Raw genomic sequence first — 13,620 nt, 5'->3', positions numbered from 1 at the left:
GCCCCACCCTCCCTCCACCCCTCCCTCCCCCGCCACCTCCTCCACCTCCTCCACCTCCTCCACCTCCTCCACCTCCTCCACCTCCTCCACCTCCTCCACCTCCTCCACCTCCACCATCCCCCCTCCTCCTCTTGCTCCTCCTCCTCCCTTCGCCTCCCACTCTTGATTTCCACAGGCTCCTCCTTTCTTTTCCTCTTTTTATCCCTCTCAAGTTCTCGAACTCTCTCCTCCTCCCTTCCTCCTTCCTTGTTCACTCATTCTTGTCATATCGTACTCGAGCATCCCAGCTCACCAGACCGCCATTGCCGTGAAACTGATTTCGCAGCGATTACCAGGAGCCGATGAAGCGCTTCTTGCGGAGCATCTCGCTCAGCAAGAAGAAGGAGAAGGCCCCTACATGTGCCGAGGACACAGGCAGCAGGCAACTCCCCGGCAGCAGACCTTCCTTCCTGCTTGACGTGCAGGCGAGGCTGAGAGTACAAGCAGCGAACAAGCTCGCTTCCAAGACGAAGTTCTGCCTCTCCTTTGAGTTGGGGGATGAGAAGTTGGAGACAAGTCGGAAGAAGCCAGCTCCTCTCGTGGTGACTGCTGTTGTGTTTGTCCCGCATCTCTCTGTGTGATGATCCACCAGGAGTGGAGCGAGGCGATCAGATTTGAAGTTGGAGAAGACTTGCCTTCGAGACTTTCCTGTACTGTGACGAGATGGGAATCGAAGAGATCGTTTCCTATGGGGAGGTGGGAGGTGAGGATAGAGGACGTCAGGCAGGTGTTGCTCTTCTCTGTTGAGGACCGCGTCTCTTGCGAGGGGAAGCAGGCTGTGCTGGACTTGTCAGACGGTGTGAATCGCGGGACATGCGAGATTCATGCAGCTTGTGAGGTTTGTTTATCTCGTGAGGCGAAGGAGTTGAACCGGATGAAGAGGAGAGCCTTCGGGCAGGTCGAGGCTGCGGTGATGGCGATGAGAGTGGGGAAGTCAAACTTTCTACGCTGTCGGGCTGCTGCCGCTAGCCTGCAGACGACAGCGCGGAGGAGGCTGCGTCAGGTATCTGCCATGAGACTATCTTCCTCGCTTCAGATGCTGGTCCAACGACAGCGATATGGATCGCAGCTGGTTGGCTGTGAGGAGCTCAAGAGCAAGATCAGACAGCTGGTGGTCTTCCTCCATCGGCTGAGTGTCATACACGAGGTTGCGATCCTCCAGGCCCAAGTTAGGAGAATGTGGTCTCAGCTCGAGCATTTCTACGACATGGAATGCATAAGGGTGGTTCAAGCGACGCTGAAGAGGCTGGTGAGGAGAAGAAGGTTTGTCAACATCATGAGGTCCCTTCAGATCATCTCCCCTCGCGTCAGACTCTACGTGCACAAGCTCACCAGCAGGAGAGAGGCCAGACCTCCAGCTCTCGTCTCCCCTGCGGCTCCAGCCATCACGTCGCTCGGCTCCCCTCAGTGTGCGAGGATTCTGCAGGCGCATGTGAGGAGGAGGATCGCGATGTCGAGGAAGCTGATCCCTCCCCTTGCAAGAATGCTGGTCAGGTCCCCGCCCAAGAGCTTCGCCCCCTCTCCTCCTCGAGAGCAGCACATCGAGATGCACGGGGAGTGGAGGCGTCAGTCGAAGGAGCACATGTACCAGCTGCAGCGAGAATGTGCCAAGGTCATCGTGGCGAAGATACAAGCGAGGTTGACGAGGCGGGACTACGAGCGGGCCTGGAGAGACTTCGGCGCCTTGTGCTGGCGTCTCAAGGCGGTCGCCTACCGCCGCAAGCACGTGAAGAGGATCAGCCAGCTGATCTCGGGAGGGTTCTCGCGAAGTCTTGTAGATCAGAATCGCTTCTCAGCTCCGTCGCTCCAGCCTGAGCTGAGCAAGGGAGGGAGCTGGAGTTGTGGGCCAGAGGTCAGAGCGATCCACAGCATGGGGCAAGGGGATCTCAGCAGCTCGATTACACGTGGGGATCTGCTGGACTCGGCAAGAGAGCTGCTGAAGGAGACGTCTCAGCTCCTGGACAGAGAAGATACGGAGGAGGGAGAGAGGAATGTCGGTGAGGGCGAAAGAGATCGTAAAAATGAGGATGACATGAGCAGGGAAACTCTTCCTAATCCTTCAGATTATGCAGATGACACCCGCGTCTACAATGTCGAGTGCAAGCAGAAGAGACCGACAACAGTGACAGCAAGCAAGCAGGAGGAGTGGTGGCCGGACTATGTGAACATCGTTGAGAGATGGAGGAATTCCAACAACGGGAGCAGTGACGAGCAGGACGGGACCATAGGAGTCTCTCTCCTCCAGACCAGGAAGATCGGCAAGCGCGGCGCAATCTCCTACGACTTCCCTCGGGTGCAGGAGATCTTGCCAGGGGGAGCAGCCGACGTGGATGGGAGGATCCGCGTCGGCGACGAGGTCGTGGCGGTAAGAAGGCAGCAGCATGCAGGCCTTGGCTGATGGTTCACTGCAGGTCGATGGAACTTCGACGAGGAACTTGCATATCGAGGAGGTGGCGAGCATGATAGCAGGGAGGGCGGGGACAGAGATTTGCCTGACCATCCAGAGGCAGGAGGAGGAGGTAGACTTTCGCCTGTTGCGATACAAATACTTCCGCCTCAAGCAAGCAGGACGCTCAACGATACCAGTGAGGGAAACACTCGTGGATTCAGGCCGGTTGCTGGATCGAAACCTGTGGCGACCCTGCTTGGAGCTGGAGGAGAAGAGAAGTTTACTGTCTGCGCAAGACAACAAACTCCTCGATCAAACGCTGAGAATCATCCTTGAGGCTTCAGAAACGCCGGGCTGAAGGGGTAAAAACCTCCATTACACACTCGACTGGCTGACAAATGCAATGGTGAAGGGAGTTACCGTCCTCTCAAACCAGCGCCGCCTCGAGCTCGAAGTTATCAACATCATCTTCAGCCTGCAGGGCTCGTTAGAAAATGCATTTCTCCCCCTCGCACAGGGGACAGAAACGTTGCAGCATTACGAGAAGAAGCATACCGTATCAAAAAAGCCATGATCCGATCCCTCATTGGAAGACACTCCGTTGTTGCTGTCTCCTCTTCCAGAATCGGAAGAACTTCCCTGCATCACGGGAATCAGGACGCAGAAGCGACCCAGCAGACCTTGTGGTCGAGTACATTGCTGTTGAAGTGTCCATTGCTATGGCTCGACCCACTCGATCCATTTCCATTGGTTGCATCCGAAGAGCGGACTGATGTAGAAATCAACTTCCCTTTGGATAAAGTTTCTATGTAGTAAATGATTACCGCCATTTGAGTCGTTGCCATTGGAGGTTGAATCGGAACTTCCGAGCGATCCACTGGAATCAATGTTCAGCTCCATGTAGACCAATTGCCGTGTAGCGTACCTGCTTCCCATTGATCCTGGAGATCCCGGTCCCTTTCCTGTTGCCATTCTATTCTTGATCTTCTTCTTGTGATGGGTATCACCCTCCACGGTGGGTGCCCCATGCTTCATAAGCATCAAACCAAAATCATTCATGGAAACAGAATACCTGTTTGGTGACCAGAGTCTGCTTGATGCTCTTTGCAGCAACAAACGCAGCGGCAGCGGCAGCAGAGGTTCCGGTTTCACCAGACGCAGCTGCAGCTGCCGCCTCAACAGAGTCGCTGGTGCACTGAACCTGGAAACGAGTCATAAGGTCATCTCGACTTGCAAGGTGTATTCAACAACCACTTTCTGCCTGCTGGTGCTGGCCTCTGTATCTTCCGCTGATTGATCCTGGAGCGCTCATTACTTCTTTCAGTTTTGTTCAACAAACCCACTTGTAAGCTCGATTTGGCCATCTTCATGAAATACTTTTGGGCGTGGGTTCGAACCTAATGACTATGAATAGAAGAATGTTTTAACAAGCTTTTTCACCTGAGTAGCACTCCTTGTCCCGACTATTGAAGATATTGACTTCACGTCCTTGTGTCCATATCTGAAATCAAACAATAAGCAAGAAATTCAATCAAGTCATGGAACCAACTTTTCCACAGCCTCGAGAAATCTCTGGTGCTCTTCTTCTGTCCAGTACCGGGACTTCCAAATTTCATGTTACACTCGAAGAATGAAGCTTCAAGTCTGATCACCTTGGAATCTTTTGAGTCCGCTTGTTCGCTTTCAAGCTCTCCACATATTTGCTTGAGGCGTTGCACCTGTTTAGAACCCCTGTCAGGAATCAATTCGTAGGATATTTAACCCCTACCTCTAAGTTTGCTACATGTATTTGATGTTTGATCATTAAATTTTCCCTCGCTAATTCCTGTTAGAAAACTCAGAGCACCGCCTTGGACCACAGGCTCGGATACACTCACCACCAACGCATCCTTTTGTACAAAATCGATCTCTTGGTCGATTCGCTGTCTCTTCAATCTGTCTGGCGGGGGTTGCATCGCTCCAGCCTTCTGCCATTCCAGATCCTTGGCCATCAAGTTCGCAGGCTGCGCCATTCCGATCTCGCTTCGATTGTACATGGACAGATAAGGCATCTCCCACGGGTACCCTGGCACTTCGCTGCCCCCCGGACCTTCGTATGCGGAAATCTTGGCATGTATGTTCGATTCAAGAGGTCCGAAGGTAGCTCGGGGTGGGAAAGCAGAGCCTGTCATGGCACGGGATCAGCAACACAACATCAATTGCGGGTTAGCCTTGCCTGCCGACAAGACATAGCTCAGCGGGGGCTGTTGTAGACGAGGAGCCCTTCCATTGAGGATCGGAGGTTCAAAGCTCCCATCTTGTGGATCTCTCTTCTTAGCAGGCTGCAGTGATGGATCCTGAAGCTCTCCAGCATGCAGGAATGACCAGTCTTCCATCTGTCTTACCACAAATATTGATAATTCTGAACCTACTTTAGCTTTCCTTCCCTGCTGGGACTCGTGCCCCTGAGCATGTAATCTTCAATCTCCACGGATTATGTTGAAATCGTTCAATCACAAATCCGCATCTCTTCAAACACCGTATCGTTATCGATATCCTAAAAAAGATAAACGTTAATGTCTGAGCAAAAGCCAGCTACACAGCGTTTGAATGAGCGCATGCGGTCGCATGAAATTAGTCAGTGAACAAGAGCACGAAATGTGAAGAAAGATTTCGGGATTTGGTCGTCCTCTTCCCAACACGTAAGGAAACCTCATTTGCGACATACAGGTGAGCTTTTTATCATGGTCTGATCAGATTTTCAGGGATTCAAAGTGGGATGGTTCGAATTGATTGATCCAAAGCATCTAGTGCAAACTATCTCACACGGATTTCAGTCGCCTCATTCTACACAATTATCGAGACTTTTTCTTTTGCAATGTCCTCCACTATTTATATCGTCTGAATGATCTGAAATGTCTCAAACATTCAAACACTTCTCCATTCCACATAAAATTGCTGTCCTCAACATCAACCACTCAGACGTTGATCATATTGATCCGTCCATGATCACTCGTCATGAGATCGCAATCATCTTCTGTCATAGTTTCAAATCTTTCTCCTCCTCCTCCTCCTCCTCCTCCTCCTCCTCCCAGCCCTTTCTCCTCCTTGAGGCCTTTCAGCATGCTTCCCCTCCAGATCCTGCCATTGCCACAATTGTAATCGGGGGTAGGGTTATTTGTTTGTATTTTCCTGGTAGGGTATCTAGTTGTTGGACAAAAAGAAGGGTAGTAGTTGGTTAAAATGAGGGTAGGGGTACTCAAAATTGGGAAGCTATGGGTAGGGTAACCAGTTTCAATAGAGGGGGTGGGTTTGACTATCGCATGTCAAAGGTCGGGTAATTTAATGGGAAAGAGAGGGTAGGGTACCGGGGACGTATCACAGGAGGTCACCGAGCGAAAGGTTGTGATCTCAAAATTATCTCGTGCGATCTCCTTCTCAGGTCGAACATGCGATCTTTACTGCGAAATGGGGTGTACTCTAAAACAGATGCATATGTAACCTAATTGTATTTGAAATTATTAGTGAAATTTTCAAAATAAAGATGTTTCTGCCTTCCATTGCGAAAAATAAACTTATCAACATACGAATCTATCCCAAATTAAATGACGCTACCGCTTGCGACCCCCCCTTGTATGGTTTGAGAACTACCATTGTTTAAACGTATGTAACGGTTTTTACGATCCACTGACTTCTGTGTAACCTCCCTCTGGACGAACGATAACGGTTCGTAACGGAAAACCGCAAATAGAGGGAGAGAAAATATGGGCGAAGTCGACATTGGTGGATGATGGGTCAAGGGAGGAGGAGGGGAGGGAGGAGTGATCAGTACAAACGCAGTGATATCATAGAGCGAACATGGAGGGGATATGAGAACGCTGGGAATTCCCGCAAAGTGTTTCGGGGTGGTGATGAAATCATGGAACAGGATCGTGGTTTGGCGAGTTGAACACAGAACTGAAATTTTCTTCCTTCAGGGCTTTACATTCGTTGGATTTTGTAGGTAGAGATGATCGAAATCGCGATGTTAGCCATCCTGAAGATCTCGATGATGTGGAGCGGGTCACAAGGAATGGAATTGATGGACGTTGAAAGGAAGAGAAGGATCACTGAAGACGGCGATACCTCTCACAACAACTAATGAAATGAAAGCTCCCGTCCCTCCTCCCTCACCTCTATTGCATAGCTCACACGCTACCCATAGCCACCTGCAGCTCCCAAGGAAGAGAGGCCAGGGAGGGGGGGTGGTAGCTATCAACCTGTGGGGGTTCAGTGTGTAAGGAGCTGAGGTCAAAGGCTTCATCCAGTCGCTCCCTGGCGTTTCACGCTTGCGCTTGCTATCTACAGAGACAACACTTGGCGATGGCATGCCCCCTATAACGCGCTCCAGGACCAAATGCCCTCGTTCCTTGCGCCGGAGCGAGTCAGCTGTGAAGCGGTCAGACGGCCCCCGCCAGCGCAGGCAAGACACTACCTCGTAGTTGAACTGATGCGACACCCACATCTTGAGCAAGCCCAATATCCTCTCCTGCGACAGGAACAAGGGTTCTCCCCTCCGCAGGTAGAAGTCCTCCTCCCCGTGCTCGTCCAGGTACGGCGACGGTAGCATGGCCCCGGCCCCGTGGGCTATCCCGGACCGTATGACAAGGAAAGTGCAGGTCTTGATGATGAGGAAAACATTGATTCCTGCTCCGCACTGCTCTGTGTGCAGGGTGCACTCGCCCCTCCCCTCCTTCTTGCAGCAGTCGCCCCCGGCGCACACGATCGCCCCGCACATGAAGCACAGCGCCGGCTCCGTCGGCTTCATCCCACAAGTCCGGCACGGCTGCTTGAGGACGATCTGGAAGAGCTCCTGGAAGTCCCGAGGGAGGTCGATGAAGGAGGGTCTGGCCGCCCTCCTCCTGTACATCTTGGAGAGGAAGGAGAACCGGCTGCTTCCTTGGTGCCGCTCCGCAAACGCCTCGCACCATCGCTTAACGAGTACCTCCATCGTGCCCTCCATGCTCGGAATCCCTCCCTGACCCGTGAGTCCGAGGAAGTGGACCAGGATGAGGGCTTCTTCCTGCTTGCTAGTTTGCTCGTAGCTGGGGAGGGGGAGGGCGAAGAACAGGCTCTTGACCAGGCAACACCTGCGCAGGAAGGGAAGGCTTGCTTCCAGCACCCTGTTGAGGGGAAGGCGAGTCGAAACGTCGCTCAGACCAGCACCCAGCACGGAGTCCATCAGAAAGAGGAGCTGCGAGAAGTTTTCTCTGTCTTCTCCGATCCTGTCCTTCTCCTCCTCCTCGTCACCTGTTGCAGCCCGGCCGGCAGCGCTTCCGTCGCTGAGCGCCAGGACAGCCTGCATGACTTGCGCCACCCAGAAGATACGGAGGAAACCGTCGAATTCCCCCGACAGCTCGGTGTCGGACTTGGAGGACGACGACAGGAAAAGCCAGTGGACGAGCAGGGAGCAGACGTCGGCCTCTAGGACGCACTTGATGTGGAGATCGCCGTTGCCCGGCTGGCTGGCTGCTGCCGCTTCCTCTGCTCCGATGCCGCGGAGTAGCTTCGACCACATGGTCAGGTGCCTCATGCTCTCCCCGTCGAGGCTGAGCTTGCTCTGCTGCAGCAGGCGGACAGCTCGCACGAGAGCTGTGAAGGGAGCGATTTTGGTCGCAGTGAAGCTACTGAGTGAACCCCAGCTGCCGTCGGGCTCCTCGCAGCTGGAGTTGGGAGGTGGGCCGTCTGGGACCAGAGTCAAGGGAAGGAAGAGGAGGATGAGAAGAAGGTGAGAGGAGAAGCGCTGGGAGCGGCGGGAGCAGTAGCAGTAGGAGAACAAGCAGAAGGACGAGAGTCACCTAGCCGACAGGCCGACTCCATACTGAAGATGCTATAGATGCAGGAGGAGATGGCTGTCAACGTAGGGCTGGTCGGGGCCTCGAACTCCTCCTTCCCCTCCTCATGCGCGAAGAGATGAGTCTCCACAATCTTCTTTGCCATCACTTCTGCCATCTCCTTCTCCGGCTGATAGCTCGCGGCCTGCTCTGCCAACACGGCCGCGCCCCCGATCTTAGCTCCCTCCTCCTGGGAGACTTTCTGAAGCTTCGATTTCTTGTGGTCCACCAGACGCCCACGGGGTTGGAAGAGTTTGTCGACCGAGCGCATGAGGTAGTCAGACGCGTCCTCTCGCTCATCAATCCTCTGCCCTCCCTGTGAGAAGAAACACTCCAGCACTATGCGCACATCTCTACCTCATCCTCCTCTGTCCTCGCGTCAGCCTCCTGCTCCTGCTGTTGACCTTGCTCCTCCTCCATCGCCTGTCCAGCCTGACGTGAACCCTTGGAGAGCCAACGAAACTCAACGAGAGGAAGAGGAGGGAGGGGAGCGAATCTACCTGCTTGCAGAGCAAGTCCTTGGGCACGAGCGGGACGAGGTTGTTCCCGAGGGCGCGGCAGAGCGGGCAGGAGAACTCGGCCTGCAACTATCCCTCCCTCAGCTGCCGCTCAACAAGACCCCAGCACGATTCACCGGTGAGGAGGACCCTCTTCCTCGTGACAAGCCGGTCATGGAGCTTTGATACCTTCAGTGAAAGAGAGGCGACAAAGTGAGTAACATAAAACATTCTCCTCCTCCTCCTCCTCTCATCCTCCTCCTCTCCTCCTCCTCCTCCTTCTCCTCCTCCTCCTCCCCTTCCTCCTCCTCCTTTTTCTTCTCCTCCTTTTTCTTCTCCTCCTTCTCCTCCTTCTATTCTGTTCGTAATCCTCGTCCTTCCATTCCTTCTTCCTCCTCCTCTATTTTCTCCCCCGCCCCCTGCCCCCCGTCTCCTCTCTTTCCCTCTCCCCTCCCCCTCTTCCCTCCTTCGCCACCTGTTCAAGCAGTCCCTGTGGATCGCGTGCCCGCAGAACGTAGTCGCCACCCCGCACTCTCTCCCTCTCTGCTCCCATCCTCGCTGAGAGACGTGGGTGAAAGACCAAGGATGATCTTTTCTGTTTGGGGGGGCTGCAGAGGTGTCCTCAGTCATGCTCTCGTCCTCTACACTCGGCGTCCCCTCTATTCTCCTGCTCGACTTTGACAGTGTCGAGAGGACGGTGGACGCCTGGAGGCAAGTAAGAGGCAGCCATGGAGTTGGAGGGAAGGGAGTGGGGAGGAAGGGATAAGAAGTCTCCTCTCAGGCAGCATGGATGGAGGTAGAGGACGAGGACGAGGACGAGGACAAGGACGAGGACGAGGACGAGGAGGAAGGTGAGGGTGATGAAGCAGGGAGTACAGTCAGTAGAAAAAGGAGCCTGGAGGAGATGAGTGGGGAAAAGCAGAGCGGAAAGGGGAGGAGAGGAGGATAAGACCGAAGAGGAAAGAGAGGCAAGAGGAGAGAGGGGGAGGGAGGAGGACGGAGGAAGAGGGAGGAGGAAGAAAAAGGAGTACGAGGAGGAGGGAGGAAGAGGGAGGAGGAAGAAAAAGGAGGAGGAGGAGGAGGGAGGAGGAGGGAGGGAGGGAGGGAGAGGGAGGAGGAGGAGGAGGGAGGAAGAGGGAGGAGGAAGGAGGGAGGAGGAGGGAGGATAGGCAACAGAATTTACCTGCACAAACGAGATAAGACCGACGGGCCTTCCTGGAGATGCTTCCTCGTGGCAGAGGACACACTGAGTCGGCAACACGCTCTCGTACATGTCCTGCACAGCCCGCCCTTCGTACTCGTTGGCACCTGTGGAGCTTCTGAGCAGCAGGGAGAGGAGAAGGACGAGAGTAAGGGAAGGAAGGAGAGGACGCGGAGGAACAGGAGGAAGAGGAGGAAGAGGAGGAAGAGGAGGAGGAGGAGGAAGAGGAGGAAGAAACAAGGGGCGCAAGGGATCGAGTCAGATGACTTCACCTCCATAGCTCTCGTCAAGATCGTCCTCGTCGTCATCTTGCCTGCCACCATCGCCATGAGTCCCCCGCACGTCTCAAGCAGAGGACTGACATCATCGCAGCAAAGGCCTGCTGCCGCGCTTGCATCTCCTTCATTGCTCGCTCCAGCGCCTCCTGAGGGAGAGAGCAAGAGGTCAAGAGACCATTGCGAGCATGGAGGTGAGGCACACGTAAGAAGAATGATACGTGGATAGCACAGGAGAAGGACGCGGAAATTGAAATGGGATGGGGGGAGGGAGGGGGGGGGAGGGGGGGTTAGGACGAGGACGAGGAGGAGAAAGAGGACGAAAAGGAGGACGAGGACGATGACGATGACGATGACGAGGACGAGGACATTCAAAGGAAAGGACTGGGAGTTTGCAACCTTCTTTCTCCTCGCCTTCTCGTCTACTTCGGATGTTTCGCTCTCTTCCACAGGCGCTGATTCGCTGGTCGGCTGGTCGGCAGCTGCTGCTGCCTGACGGAATTCGCGAGGAAGAGCTTGAGCGTCGCTGGCATGGGCGACGCAGGTCTGACTGTTGGCGAAGAGCCTTTGGAGAATGTGCCGAATGTCAGCCTCGTGCCTGCAATACCATCAGATCCAGATGAAGGACGGAGGGAGGGGCGGAGGGGCGGAGGGAGGGACGGAAGGAGGGACGGAGAGACGGAGGACAGAGGGAGGGACGGAGGGAAGGAGGGAAGGAGGGAGTGAGTGGGATGGGGGATGGGGAAAGAAGGGAACAAGGAGGAACTGAGGTGCATGGAGGGACCTTTTAGGTTGGAAGCGGAGAGTCATCGAGTCGGATGCTTGAGATTGCATGCCTGTGAGCAATCGGGAGAGGCACACGAGTACGCTCCTGGAGGATCATGTCAGCGGACATCAACCAAGCACACATGCCATGGCGGGAGGAGGCAACAGGAGCTGCAGGAGGGAGGAGGAGCAGCTCGAAGCAGCAGCAGCAGCATACTTGCTCTGGTAGTCGTTCGTAAACAATCGCTCCAGCTTTCCCCACTCTTCTCTTCCACTGCCTTCTGACCTCCTGAGAGAGGATGAGAAGGAAAGAGGACACGCGGAGAGGGCGCTCACTTGGCCTCCTCCACCACGTGGTTGACCGCGAGCTTGCAGATATAGAGAGTTCTGTGAAGGACCTGGAGGGACGAGGTGAGATAGGTGAGATGGAGTGAGACAAGCAAAAGAAGTGAGAAGATAGAGAAGAAAGAGAAGAGAAGAAAGAGAGGTGAGGTGAGGTGAGGGTTGAGGGTTGAGGAGAGGATGAGGGTGGAGGAGAGGAGAGGAGAGGAAGCGGAGAGGATGAGAGGAGAGGATGAGAGGAGAGAAGACAGGACAGGACAGGACAGGACAGGACAGGACGGCCGAGCAGAATTGAGTAGAAGGTATATGGCGGGGGGGAGGGGCTTGGCTTTACCGAGTCGTTGACAAACGCATGAGACTCGGCACCCTCGTCGTTCATGTGCAGCAGAGCACAGTTGACAATCTTGGAAACCATGAACCAGAGATCTTCGGAGAACAACAACTATTTGCAAGCAAGGTGAGACAGAGAAGGAGAGGGGAGGAGGAGCGGGGGGGGGGGAAGGAGGAAAGGAGGAGACAAGGAGGAAGGCAAAGTTTGCACAAGATGAGAGGGAGGGAAGCAGCGGAGTAGTACGAGCAGATTCCAAGGAAGAGAGGGGGGGGGGAAGGGGTGTTCAGAGTTTCTCACATGCTCTAACTCCTTCAGAGCCTGTGGAAGAGGAGGGAATTTAGTGAAAAGATGCGAAGCATTCTCCTTCTCTTTCTGCTGCTGGCTGTCAAGTCCAAACTTGGACTCCATAGTCTCCAGAACGTGCTCGTGCTCTTTGCGAGAATACAACCAACAGAACGGATCGACTTCCTGCACGGCTGTCAGGGAGAGTGCTGACGACACCAAGGAAGGGGGAAGTCGCAAATTCACAAAAAGAGTGCTGCAACCGGAGGAGAGAAGCAGGGAGGAGGGAGGAGGGAGGAGGGAGGAGGGAGGAGAGCGAGAAGGGAGAGAGAGTAGGACCTCCCATAGGTTCGACTTCAGACAGTAAGTGCCGGGGTTGGTCGAGTTGGCAGGTCTGAACGTGGCAATCTTGCAGAAGAGAGTCAGAGAAAGAGCAGAGAGAGCATATGAAGTAGAGCAAGAGGAGTAGAGGAAGGAAGGGGGGGGAGAAGGTCGAAGAAGAAGAGGAGCAGGAGGAGAGAAAAAGCGAAGACAGCAACAAATGGTGTTCATGGTGCAAAATGGGGAGGTTGACAGGGTGCAGGTCTAAATACAGAGGGAGAAAGGAGGTTTTTTGCAAGTAGATGGAGAAAAAGGAGGACACAAGGCAGGAGCAGGAGCAGGAGCAGGAGCAGGAGCAGGAGCAGGAGCAGGAGCAGGAGCAGGAGCAGGAGAAGGAGCAGGAGAAGGAGAAGGAGAAGGAGAAGGAGAAGGAGAAGGAGAAGGAGAAGGAGGACACGGCCTCGAAGCAACTTGTGTTGTACCTCTTGTAGCACAGAGTCGAAATGGTCAGAGCTCGAGATGCTCGTCGGGAGATTCTTCTTGATGTTGCTGGAGGTAGCGAGTCGGAGACGGAGGATGAAGTAACGAGAGGGCCAGGTGGGAAGGCAAGGCGGAAGGCGGAAGGAAGCAAGAAGGGTGGAAGGAAGTCAAGGAGGTGGAAAGGAAGACGAGGAGGAGGAGGAGGGAGGAAGAGGGAGGAGGAGGAGGAGGAGGAGGAGGACGAGGACGAGGACGAGGAGGACGAGGAGGACGAGGAGGAGGACGGGGGGGATTAGGGGGACCAGGAGGAGGACGAGGAGGAGGGGGACCAGGAGGAGGACGAGGCATAAAGTTGAGGAATCTTTTCTCACCTATGAGTTGTTGCTTCTACCGCCAGCCTATGGATCAGCAACCGACGAACTTCTCCTCTTTCATCGAAGTTGCCAGAAAACCCTCTGTCGCAGAGGACCTGGGGGAGGAGATGGTGATGGGAGACGAGGAGGAGCAACAGCAGGAGCGCGAGAAGAGGAGGAGGAGAGAAGGAGGAGTACGAAAAGAAGGAGGAGGAAGAAAAATATCAGCAACGAGGCAGGACGCGACATGGTTCTCACCATGATGAGGGTGTACAACATCTCAGCCAGGACGTGCACATACTGCTCGTCGTCCAGCCCGACACGGTGGCTGAGGGGGGACATCCAATACTTGAACATGAACCTCTCCGCAAAGATGGACAAGAAGTTTGCAGGAGAGAGCATCGTTGCGGTAAACTGCATCCCTTCTCAGCTCCTACCTCCTCCTCGATCCCCCTTTCCCCCTCCTCCTCGATCCCCCTTTCCCGGTCCATGT

The 13,620-nt window shown here is 54.5% G+C and overlaps 3 protein-coding genes across 3 annotated transcripts in view; 1 reads left to right on the top strand and 2 right to left on the bottom strand.

Annotated features, from left to right (window-relative positions):
- Nucleotides 1–341: 341 nt before the first annotated feature.
- On the top strand, nt 342–2,786 carry GUITHDRAFT_113618 (hypothetical protein; the record flags this gene model as incomplete). The annotated part of the gene is made up of 3 exons (XM_005827301.1): nt 342–581; nt 632–2,404; nt 2,451–2,786. The coding sequence occupies 3 exons, from the start codon at nt 342–344 to the stop codon at nt 2,784–2,786; spliced, it is 2,349 nt and encodes a 782-aa protein (XP_005827358.1).
- A 693-nt stretch (nt 2,787–3,479) lies between these two features.
- GUITHDRAFT_142870 (hypothetical protein) lies at nt 3,480–4,599 on the bottom strand (the record flags this gene model as incomplete). Its single annotated transcript, XM_005827300.1, has 7 exons — nt 3,480–3,629; nt 3,772–3,825; nt 3,869–3,929; nt 3,978–4,030; nt 4,081–4,146; nt 4,197–4,253; nt 4,306–4,599. The coding sequence occupies 7 exons, from the start codon at nt 4,597–4,599 to the stop codon at nt 3,480–3,482; spliced, it is 735 nt and encodes a 244-aa protein (XP_005827357.1).
- Nucleotides 4,600–6,781: 2,182 nt separating this feature from the next.
- GUITHDRAFT_142869 (hypothetical protein) overlaps nt 6,782–13,620 on the bottom strand; it is a gene marked incomplete at both ends in the record, with an annotated part of 9,244 nt that continues 2,405 nt past the window's right edge. The window contains 20 exons of the mRNA XM_005827299.1: nt 6,782–6,835; nt 6,882–8,131; nt 8,245–8,596; nt 8,638–8,724; nt 8,781–8,861; nt 8,915–8,966; nt 9,253–9,482; nt 9,961–10,085; nt 10,251–10,291; nt 10,341–10,402; nt 10,653–10,851; nt 11,038–11,124; nt 11,236–11,307; nt 11,355–11,416; nt 11,695–11,802; nt 11,989–12,159; nt 12,313–12,381; nt 12,777–12,843; nt 13,146–13,243; nt 13,386–13,541. Coding sequence (XP_005827356.1) covers nt 6,782–6,835; nt 6,882–8,131; nt 8,245–8,596; nt 8,638–8,724; nt 8,781–8,861; nt 8,915–8,966; nt 9,253–9,482; nt 9,961–10,085; nt 10,251–10,291; nt 10,341–10,402; nt 10,653–10,851; nt 11,038–11,124; nt 11,236–11,307; nt 11,355–11,416; nt 11,695–11,802; nt 11,989–12,159; nt 12,313–12,381; nt 12,777–12,843; nt 13,146–13,243; nt 13,386–13,541 — 3,423 coding nt within the window. The remainder of the gene's footprint in view (nt 6,836–6,881; nt 8,132–8,244; nt 8,597–8,637; nt 8,725–8,780; nt 8,862–8,914; nt 8,967–9,252; nt 9,483–9,960; nt 10,086–10,250; nt 10,292–10,340; nt 10,403–10,652; nt 10,852–11,037; nt 11,125–11,235; nt 11,308–11,354; nt 11,417–11,694; nt 11,803–11,988; nt 12,160–12,312; nt 12,382–12,776; nt 12,844–13,145; nt 13,244–13,385; nt 13,542–13,620) is intronic.

Source organism: Guillardia theta, assembly GCF_000315625.1.
Source record: "Guillardia theta CCMP2712 unplaced genomic scaffold GUITHscaffold_68, whole genome shotgun sequence".
NCBI lineage: Eukaryota > Cryptophyceae > Pyrenomonadales > Geminigeraceae > Guillardia > Guillardia theta.
The sequence above is the reverse complement of the archived record's forward strand: the minus strand, read 5'-3'. Positions and strand labels throughout refer to the sequence as shown.